At 38.9% G+C, this 11,210-nt stretch overlaps 1 protein-coding gene across 10 annotated transcripts in view; it reads right to left on the bottom strand.

Moving 5' to 3' along the window:
• Window positions 1-708: 708 nt before the first annotated feature.
• Window positions 709-11,210, bottom strand: part of MBNL2 (muscleblind like splicing regulator 2) — a 106,203-nt gene continuing 95,701 nt past the window's right edge. For all 10 annotated transcript variants that reach the window (XM_033051966.2, XM_033051972.2, XM_033051973.2 and 7 more), the window contains one exon: window positions 709-3,657. In XM_033051966.2, coding sequence (XP_032907857.1) covers window positions 3,530-3,657 — 128 coding nt within the window. In that variant the 3' untranslated portion in view covers window positions 709-3,529. The remainder of the gene's footprint in view (window positions 3,658-11,210) is intronic.

The raw sequence follows: 11,210 nt of genomic DNA, 5'->3' as shown, positions 1-11,210 counted from the left end.
CTGGTGGTTCTCCACATCATTTGTGACTTTGGGCTCCCTTCAAACCAGCCCTGTGCTGATGAAGTGTAGACAACTTTATGACACAAACTCTTCTTGATTCTGCAGGAATTATATTTCCTTTCTTTAAAAGCATTTTAAAAAATAAATCAGAGAAGGCAGTGTGAAGAAACCACAGAGCTGCCAGCCAAAGATTTTAATCCTTCCTCTGTCACTAGCTTGCTATGCAACCTCTGTCCGTGGGCACACAACTCCCCTTTCCAGAGGAACTAGCAGATAGGAGGGATTATTTGTTGGTATAACACTTCAAGATGTAGGAAACAAAAGAAGATGTAAAGGATGTGCCACCAAGAACTCCCACAATGGCCAGGCAATTGTGAGCCACAGCCCTGGGATAACCAGTGCCTGCCTGCACCCCGGCATGCACGAGTGGGCGGGAAGGGCTCAGGATGGCTGCTGGAGGCTGGAGCCCTGTGGTGCAGCATCCTCACCAGGAGAAGGGAATGGGCTTCCTCACAGCATCTGCATGTCCTGCACATGGGGATTCTACTTAACGAATTGCTACCATAAGAAGAAGCAACTAAAAAAAACACCAAAATTAAAAGAATACACACTTTAAAAGATTCCTTCACTTTCCTTAGGTTATTTCTTGTTACCCCAGGCCCCTCTTCCCAGAGCACGCCACAAGAAAGGATCACCCCGACTCCACTCTCATTTTAAAATGCTTCTTTTTATTTCAGTGGTTGTACATTGGCTGAATGAATTTAACGTCACAACAGAAATCGAATGGCTATTTAACAGACCACTAGTAATTATATATGCTGGAAAAGAGTGAATGGAGGGGTTTCTTTTAACTGTTACCGAAATATTCATTGTACGTGTCGTCAATTATGCTGGATGAGAGAGGCAAACAAAAAGGTATTTTTGTGAGGTGCTGTATCCTTTGAAGAAAATAAGCACTGAGACATCTCAAGTAGCTTGAAATCATGTCCCAGCTACAGTATTCACTGTCTCCGTGTTGGCCCATCTCATGGTTCTTTTAGGGGGTTATATTTCTTGTTGTATTTTTTTTAATTAAACAAAGCATTTAAAATTTAATCATTTTCATTAGACTTTTTTTTTTAAAATATAAACAAAGTTTTGGCAAATAATATTTATACAGAAAAATAGTTTTAGATCTTCCCAAATTTTGAAATAGTCTATAAAATTACTTTATAAATAAATAAAATGCAGAATCTGTTGTACACGTATTTGCACATCTCTGTAATTGCCTCCTTACTGTTAGCATAGGTTTGTACTTGTACAGTTTTCAGGAATATTACAAAGTCATAAAGTCGGAAAGTGGATCTCTTATTAAAAATACATTTTCTCTTTTTGTCTGTCAGTTTATCTGGATGAAAGACCTGATGTATCTGAAGCTTCGTCATCCATGGGCAAAAAATAGTAATATTGGATTAATTGTAAAAAACATAGAATAACAGTAATTTTGAAACATAAAAAGTTCACACAAAACGATGTCTTGAAGAGTTATCTACATAAAATATTTAAACATGGATAATTTACCATTTAGTATTATACAATAAGCTACCAAATGCCTAAATTAACTATTATAAAAAAATAAAAACAACTTTGACAGATATAGGCAAGTTGCAGTGTCAACTACCTAGTTATAATGACTGAGAAAGTCTACAAATATTAGTGTTTTAATAGTATATAATGGTGATACCTTAACTTCTAAAGTAACAAGTTAAGATACGTTATTTTTCCACAAATTAAACTAACGCAACGTTACAAGCACTATGTTAATTTTACAACCGAATTGTAATTATATTTTTTTTCTTTCGAATGATCAAATCTCCAGCTTTATATATAAATAGATAGTAATTAGACATCAGACAAACAAGATTTAGCCTGGAAAATAATTTCCTAGACAAATAATAATACGGTTAGTGCCTTCAGTCGTTCAGAACAGGCAGTGCTGCCAAAGTTTAAAATAGTTTACAATCAGTCTGAAGAGGTTAAGTTAAAATACTGCAATCACTAGTAATGTCCACATAGAAAACTTATGCTGCAAACAATTATACATAATATCCACTTATAACAGCTGTCTTGTTTTTTTAAACAATAATTTAAAAACTATGTCATTTATGTGATACATGTGCAACATATAAAATGTGAAATATGAAATATTTGGTACAATAGTGCTTGAAACAAATCTCAAATCAAACAAATGAAATTTTAATTATACATATATAATTACCTTGTAAATCAACAAAGTATTTAAAAAAGTAAACAACATTAAAATCTGCTTCATCCATATATATGTATGTATGTATATATAACATGTATATAATTGTATTAAAGATATCTTCATAGTTTTGTGACATAAAATATGTTTTTAAAGGAAAACAATTAAAAGAACTATTTTTTTCTCCACTCTAATCTGGTTACAATCTTATAATCCAATTAAAAAAATGCAAATACAGTAATGATTTATTAAACTGAATCTCATTCTACATTCTTAGTGTTCAGTTAATAGCCTAGATTAAAGTCACCTATGAAGTTTCAGTGACTCAACTGAATTTTAATTAAATTAGAATATCATACAATCTCTTAATCTACAGCCTTCTTTTTTGCCTTTTCTTTCATTAGTTTGGTCTTGTTTTGTTTGATTTTACACTTCTAGAAATTACTTCTTAACAGCTTGGATCTTTTTGGTAACCTGACTATGAGTTTCAAAGATTATTCGCGTCCGGTGAGATTTGACTGTTGGCATCAGGCTCACTTTCATCAAGTCTGATGTGACAAAATTTAGGCACTTCTGCAAAGTCTATTTTAAAAACATTATAAATATACTTGTAAAATAATATTCTCAAGACTTTGTTCTTTTGGGGATTGAAAGGGGTATGAAGTTCATACTGTGCAAAATTTTTAAAATTTTATTCTGCTATTCTGCTATGATTCAAATGCAACTTCTCCATACAAGTCAAACACCAACCATGTGCATCTAAAGACTTTGTGCTTTACTTTGGACTTCTGGCTAAAAATATCAGATTGGCAGGATGATGTGCAGGACACCGGGCTGTGTTTCACTTCCTCTGTCTTGGAGTCAACTCATCAAGGGAGTAAAACCAAGATTTTTTATTTTTTTTTAATTAAGAAGAAAACCTCGAATCATAGTTTGGGTGAAAATTAAACCTGCAACTGGGGAAAGTTTTTAGCCAATATAACTCAATTATTGCTGAGCTCGAAAGATTCATAAACATGAATCTCACGAGACTAACTGATCTGGACCATTTTCGTTAGGTGTAGTTATGGAGAAACGACAATATTTGCAATAATTAAACTATGCTTAGAAAAATCTTTAAAACTAAATGTTATCCTTTATGTCTTGAAACATCACAGCTGGTATCAGGTAGTTAACTATTTTAGGTTGGAGTATAGTAAGCATACCATATTTAATATTCATATATGACATAGCAGCACTAGCTTTTTTGAGTTTTTGATTTGTCCATAAGAACAAATTCTTGACTTAGCATGCAGTTTGTGGCAACTCTAGAGAGGAGGAGACAGGGTAGTATGTACAGTAGCCGTGCTTGGCCGTCCGCAGGGAGGCTTCGTGACACTCCGTTCCGCTCCTGCCGGCTATTTCAGGATTATCTGTTGAGAGAAAGGGAAAGCGTGATCGCGCTTTTAGGTGACGCGGGGAGAGCAGTGCGCCCAGATGGCCGGTGCGGGCCTAACTGAGCTCAGCACAGCTCACACAGGACAGCATCCCGTGTGGGACACTGCCCATGTGGGACATCGTCCTGTGTCCTCAGGCTGGCTAGAGGCGTTTGTGTTTCACACACCTGGTTGTCTTCCCCTGCACACAGGTCCTCATGTGTGCATGAGAACACACAGAGGGGGTGCTTATGTATTAAAATACTGGAGGACAGTGCTGAATCCAGTGCTGAATCCTCAGTGTCCTGCCTATCAGTGGAGGTGGAAGCCCTGCACCTCCTGGAGGAGCTCAAAGTGCATCTGTGCCTGGGGTGATTCTCCAGCTCCCACCGTACTCTCAGAAGGTCAGGAACAACCAGCGGAAACAGTGGAGGCAGGGCTCCTTGCCACTAACAAGCAAAAAGATGTACTGGGCTGGGTGTTTTCACAAAGCAGAAGTGTCTTTTCAATGCACTTGCAGTAGCTGCTAATTCCCTAAAAAAATTAACTGCAGATCAGTGAACTTGAGAGGTTTTCTCACGCTTCCTTATGGCAAGGATTCTAGGGGAATAACCATAGTGCTACCTCTGTGCACCTAACTAGTCACTAACCTTGCTGCTCTACCTTCATGCTGTCTGAAATGGGGTGAAGCAATAATTTTACAGGTGCATTTTACTAGTGCTTCCAATATTGTGAAGGTTAAATGCACAATGTGCTCAGCAACCAACTCCACCTGCTTGCAGTTTTGGAAAATGGTTCAGATTTCCACCACCTGCCTGAAATGGCTGTCAGTGAAAGTGGTATCAAAAGGCAGGGGTGTGATACTTTATCATGCCATTGTCCAGACTCAAGCATGAGTCAAGGAATTAAGAGTGTATTGCCTGCTCTTCCTGTTTAATTTGCCACTTGGCATATTTTTAAGCTGTATTTACAGGTGGTATGCAAGGCAGTCAAGACAGCACTTGGATCTACTTGTGTATTATGAAGCTCAATGCAATATTTATATTAAAAGGGGAGGAAAAAAAGGTGTTTGGAAAGTAACTTCATCCATACTACCTCTGACATACACACCACCAAAAAGAAACAAGCTCAGCTCTGCATGGCAGGCGCTCATCCCAGTCCCCTGCCCATCATCCCCACTGCCCATCACAGCTGCACTGCCTTGCTCTCTGTACACAAGCACATATCCCTGACCCAACGACCTTGCCAGCAAGCCAAAAAGCCATCTATGATTGCCATCAGCTCTGGAAATCTGGTGACACGTGAGGTCCCATTGTAATGACACTGTACAAACACCTGCTGCTCCAAAGGACTTAACATCTAAATGCATCATGCACACAACAAGGACATATATTTTTAATGAACTTCCACCCATTGTGAGTTTGTTAGCTTATCGCCTATCTTCTGTTTCCTTCTGAAATAACAAAGAAATACCTTTGCTCAAATAGTAAAGCCCTGTCTGTGATAACCCTGGTCCAGCTCCAGCACGGTGATTTGACAACACGTATAAAGAACACAGCTGTGCTGAAAATAAGAAATGACCAAGATTTTCAGCACTGGTATTCTTAGCATGTTACAACCCAACATGTCAATGTAATTAATGAAGCAGCTTTAGCTATACTGGGTTAGCTGTAATCACACAAGTGTATTTAAAGGATCCTAAGGTCTCACTTAATGGGATATAATCTGAAACTTACTCAGTAATTTTTTTACTCAGTAAAATCCCAGAATTTCAGACACCGCAGCTGACTACATAATCTGCCAACTGTTTAGGGGATAAACTTGCTTTTTCCTATAGATTTTTTTCCTCACAGTATAGGGAGACAGGTAACTGCCCCTTGTGCCTAGACTACTTTGGTCAAACAGTCCTATGAGACCATTTCCCAAAACATGTGATAGAGAAGGCAGAGGGCCTAATCTTGGGTTGTTTCTTGGGAAAATTGTAGAACTATTCCTGGCATTAACCCAAATGCCACTCATCCTGCTGTGTGCCAGGCAAGATAGAGGGGTATTGGCTAACGCAAAAGAGAAGGGACCCCTTCTCTTCCCTGCCCTGGTGAGTGGCAAAGCCCAAGGTAAGGACTTCACTGCTGTGTCCCTATTCCCGCCTTCACTCTCCTCCTGTCAAAACTCAGGAAAACAGCGAAGACAATGTGAACACTTTCCTCTTCTGTGCAAGCATGTCCTGTTTATGGGTTGCAGGTGCCAGAGGAGCAGCTGGAGCTCTCACTGCCATGCCTCTCCTGCTGCCAGTGGTTGTGGCATCGTCCTCGATGTGCCACCCCTCTTACAAGGGCCGTAACTAGGGCATGTTGCACCCGGCTATTTCTAGTACACGTAGGAGTCCTCCTAGGAAAAAACCCTCAAGTGTCTCCTTCAGAACAAGCTTCTCCAGTGCAGCATTGCAGAAATGAGGAGCTCCATTTCTTTTGTAACCTTAGCCACAAAGTGTAAAACATCTCCCGTAGTCTTTAATTACATGTTCACACCCTATTTCTCAAAAGATATCACAACTCTGCCACAGCTACATATACAAGCATCAGCTTCTGCCACTGTTTCTTTTTTTCACTCTGTCTGACAGAGAAACAAAAAATGCTAAACTACTTTACATGGAAAACACACTGGGAACCTCTCCTGTTTAATCTACAAATGAAGTAATAAACTGTGATGGAAGGCAGAGGTTATCTAAATCTGCATCGCTGCTAATTGCTCCAACACTTGCATGCTGAAAAAGGAGAAGCTGTACTGGAGAAGTAACATCCCAACACTTTCTACAGTCTGCATTCCCTTGTTACTTGTAAATAGGTCCAGCTACTTTCATGTTCACTACTCTTTGAAGAATTACATCTCAAATGCACATATATATGACTTGTTGTATTTGCTCTGATACTATTATAACGTTATACTTCACAGCAACAGGATGCAATGTCATGACACTTTTACCATACTATATATAAGAAAAAGCCCTGAAAAACAAGACTACAATGAGTGTGCATTGTTCCATGTACAAAGGTCTACAGGTCAAGCATAGGAAAGCATTTTCTCATGCTCTGTATGGTAAGATCCACAGGTGTGGGTATGGATGTGTCAAAAAACACACCTGCTGCTGCTGCAGTAAAAGATCTGATAAGAAGACTATTTCTAGCATAAGCAAAATGGTCTGGCACTTAGAGTCTTGAGTAGTACCTCACAGAAGATTTAATAACAGAAAAGGGCATCTTTTGGAGGTAATCACAGATAAAGGTACCCTCTGCATCATCTTCTTGCTTGGTACCCATTTGAAGTGGCAGAAGGCTGACTACCCTTTAGATTAAAATCATTCATACTGTGCTAATGACAGTTAGCAGACCTCACTGAAACTAGCAACACAATGAGTGAACCTAAATTTCTGCAAGCCACTTTCTAAATTAGCTCCTCAAAATTTTGCAGCTCTTCAGAGGTGACATTTTCAGCTCTTAAATGTCAAGACTTTCTTTCCTACCACAGTGCGCTCTTTTAGACCTTTACCTTCAGGACCTCCAAGTGATCATAGTGCTCATTAAGCCCTTCATGCAACACAGAACATTCCAAAATTCAGGGCTTGCTCTTAAGAATGATACAGTTCTGCAGTGTCATCCAGGGGAATGCTAACCAAGAGAGATGTTACTGACAATGGTTTCAGCTTCTCACCAACTACTACTGCAGATAAATTGATTTTGGAGTTCCTCAGACCCAGCAAAGGTGGCTGTGATCAGTCATTGTCTCAAGACTTAAAAAGTAAAATTGAAAGTCTTTTAAATTAAAGTAGAAATTCCATTTTTGCGAACTCTTTTCTGACACCCAGGTTACTGTTTTACTTGATACAATTAATGGAATTGACAAAAATACAGAGAATGACTAGGTTCTAGGAATTACAAGAACATGTTTGGCTTGAGATTTTCTGTTTTGAAGCTACAATTCACGTAGCTTCTTTATAGCCTCTGACTTAAATTCATTTTCCAGATTTATTTTATACAATGATGAATACAGAAAATTTACCATTCTGCATGAATTCACTGGACATGAACTCTGCTTTAACTAAAGACCTGTCACAGTGGATCAGCTGGAAAACATGACTCTGCATCTACCACTGACATGTTTCTTTTTCAGAAGTTTTGAAATTATTACTCCAAAATACAGTGTGCTTTATAAACCCTAATATATTTTAAGAAGATGTTAGGATTGTGTTTGATCTCTACATTGCAAAGCACTTACCCCTCCAAAAATTAACTCATACATGGCAAACTGGTCTGCTCAGCCTTCCATTTTGAAAGCAATGTAGTAATATGAGTTTCGTGTAAACAAGATTTATCTCAGAGCATTTCAGACACGAATGTCTCAGCCTGTCACCCATTTTACATCTTCCTAGGCTACCTCAGGCAACTTATTTTAGCATGAGACAGATTATCAACTCTTACGATGCTTTTTTGCCCTCCACCAAATGAAAGAGTCTGTGGTGAGCAGTTTGCACCAAGGTATTTAACTTTTGGACACCTGTGTCAGGATAGATGAACCCTTCCACAGTGACATTTTCTGTTTTCATGTTTTTCACACGAGTAGCAGACTGGTCAGATATATCTGGGGTATACATTAAAAATGACAGATATTTTCAGACAGCCGCCTCATATCAGGCTGTCTCATAACTTCTCTCTCTTTCTAAAAATAAAAGTAACACCAAGTATTTCTTCCTTATGACAAGGAACTCAAGACTATTTATATTTCCCCATGCCTTTGGGAAATGCCTCCATGTCTTTATTTTTCATTTTCTCTTAGAATGTTCTCTTGTGGTATGTGCTTTGTTCCTTTTCTTCAAAATAAACAACTTTTATTTTTTTTTTTAAATTAGTAGTGGAAAAAGATGAGTAAATGTTCAGACACTCACTGAAAGTAATCTCTATTGTATCAGTCATGCCTCAGCTTATTTAATTTTTACATAGCCTAACAGATGGACTTTTTCCACCTGCTTTTCCTCACAGATTCTGCAGCAGCACCTCCATGGAGCACCATCCCAAACATTCCCCTTGCCCACACCAGGCTTCCCACCACCACTGTCCCATGGGATAGGTTTTGCCCCTGTCTTGACCGCAGACAGCTGAGCCAGCTCTAACTCTTGCTCACATTAAATGCAGACTGGACTTTTCCCTTTGCTGCTCCTTCTCCCCTGAAACCTCCTTCTCATTTCCAGCATATTATCATTTAATGGATACATGCTTTGTTTTATTCACTAACCATGGTCCTCTCCTCAATCCTGAGCTGAAGGAGGATTTTATCTTATTGCTTTGCCATTAATCCAGTGCAACCCCAATATATTTGTCTACTTTGCTCATCAATAAGGTGATCTCTGATTTGAAAATAATGAGATGTCTGGGCCACAGATGGCTGCCTGCCCATGCAGGGCCTAATATGGTGGTATCAGGTGTTTCCTGAGAGCTGGAGGTCCTATTTCCTTGGCTTCCTCATAGCCCATTCCCTCACATGGCAGTTCTGGTGCCCTGCTCCATCCTCTCTTTTCTTCCCTAAATCTGAGTGTGCCCAGTTTTGCCTGTCCCATATGTTGATGTTACATCTCTGGAAATGGCTGAGGGTCAGATGCCCACGCTGAAGTGGGCACATCTGCTTGCACATTTTCATTCCATCAGGCATAAGCTGTTGGCCATCAGGGTGTCATAAAGATGACAAAGACCTTGTCTAAATCTAGCTCTTCATGACGATATAAAAAAAAAGTTCAAGGCAATTATGGGATCCCAACGGGTTCAAGGATTCAGCAGCATCATTTTTCTCATTTAATTGTCACAAGGTCCTGAAAGAAGAAACGAAAGCCATTTCTGCTGCCAACTTCTTAGCTTGCTTATGAGCTTTAATAGGTATTTACTCAAGTAATAATGTACAATATTTAAGTTCAACTTAGTAAGTATTTACTCACTCTGGAGAAACAGAGGAGTAGTTAGTTTAGAAATTAAAGCAATCTGGCTTTATTTATTCTTCCTTAAAGTAATAAATAATGCAGTGTTAAAAATTGACCATAACATACTCCAATATATTCTACCAAAATCTATTTTTAACTCATTGCAGAGGCAGCAGGCAGACTATATAGAAGTGAGAAAACCACTGCTGTAGTATTTTAGGAGCACCCATATAGTGACTGTTTTGGATAGCCATTCAATTTTACCTTCCAGCAGGTCTGAGCTACTGCAATAATCTAAGTTTTCACCTCCTACATCTAGGTAATTTTCCTCTTGAATTCTAGAAACTTCCAGAATAGCCTTGCATAGAGAAACTGAGAGCACAAATGAGTGAAAGCTAATCACAAGTCGTGCATTATCCATCGAAGTGGCCAAATTCCTGCTGCAGGGGTGTTACTTTTCCACCCCTGACATCTTCAGTTAGCCTTTTTTTTTTGAAACAAAACCTCCTTTGCGTTTTCCTTTTAGACACTAAGCATGCCAACATCATGCAAGATGAGGCTACCACTGCACACAGAGCACAGCTGGCACAGCTGCAGGCTCCTCAGCAGTTATGACCACTCTGGAATCCCTCCTCTCCCAAAACCTGGCACTTCGGTTCAGAGTTCAGACTCCCTTAAAAGCAAGAGACAACATCCTGAACTAAACTGGAACACAGAAAAGTAGCAAACTGATTTTCATCAAGGTTACTCATAAGACCTTGTGTCAGTTTTATAAAACTCACTGTATTTGTAACTTCGCTGAGGAAATCTCAACCTTCCTGACTTTTGACTACTTGCCACTTCCTTAATTCTCTTCTTATCTGATTAATCTCACACAAACAGACACACATACTCGTGTGTGCCATGACAGGTAATATTGCACCAAAAATGAAGTCAGGCAAGTAAGCAAATTTCTGAAAGTCACAACAGATACAATCAACAGAAATAAATATATAGATGTTTCCCAAGCAGCCTCCTGCACACTTAAAGCCAAAGACTGGGATGTCTAGTAGGCAATGAATTATACGCCAAGATAAAAATATCACCTTTGTTTAATTCAAGGGAAAGTACTTGGAGCACCTAGAGATGTCCAGATGCAATTATTTTAAGGGACAGAATCCTAGACAAGTACATCTGGAGCTCCATACTGCTCTGTATTGTTGAAATTTCATGCTGGAAAAATCGATACTCACATAGAGCTGTGTGTATAAACCATGAAACAAACTAATTTTCCTTCAAATGCCTACAGAATTAGTGGACCCCAGAAATAATTTCCTATGTTTAAATAATAAATATATACCCCAAAAGACTTTTACTGCACTTGTCAAAGTATCAGGTGTTGAATAATTGAAAGTAAGAACATTAAAAAAAATTATCACATCAACACTTTAAATTTGTATAACAGGGAAGGGAAACCTGTTTTGATTTTTGTTATATAAAAGAATGAAGCCTTTGCTTACTGCTGATGTTGTGTGACACTGCCATCTAGCAGGATATCAGAGGAAGTCAAGTTTTAGTCCTATACAGGGGAGAGGGGTATGATGGGAGA

Source organism: Catharus ustulatus, chromosome 2 (genome assembly GCF_009819885.2).
Source record: "Catharus ustulatus isolate bCatUst1 chromosome 2, bCatUst1.pri.v2, whole genome shotgun sequence".
Classification (NCBI taxonomy): domain Eukaryota; kingdom Metazoa; phylum Chordata; class Aves; order Passeriformes; family Turdidae; genus Catharus; species Catharus ustulatus.
The sequence above is the reverse complement of the archived record's forward strand: the minus strand, read 5'-3'. Positions and strand labels throughout refer to the sequence as shown.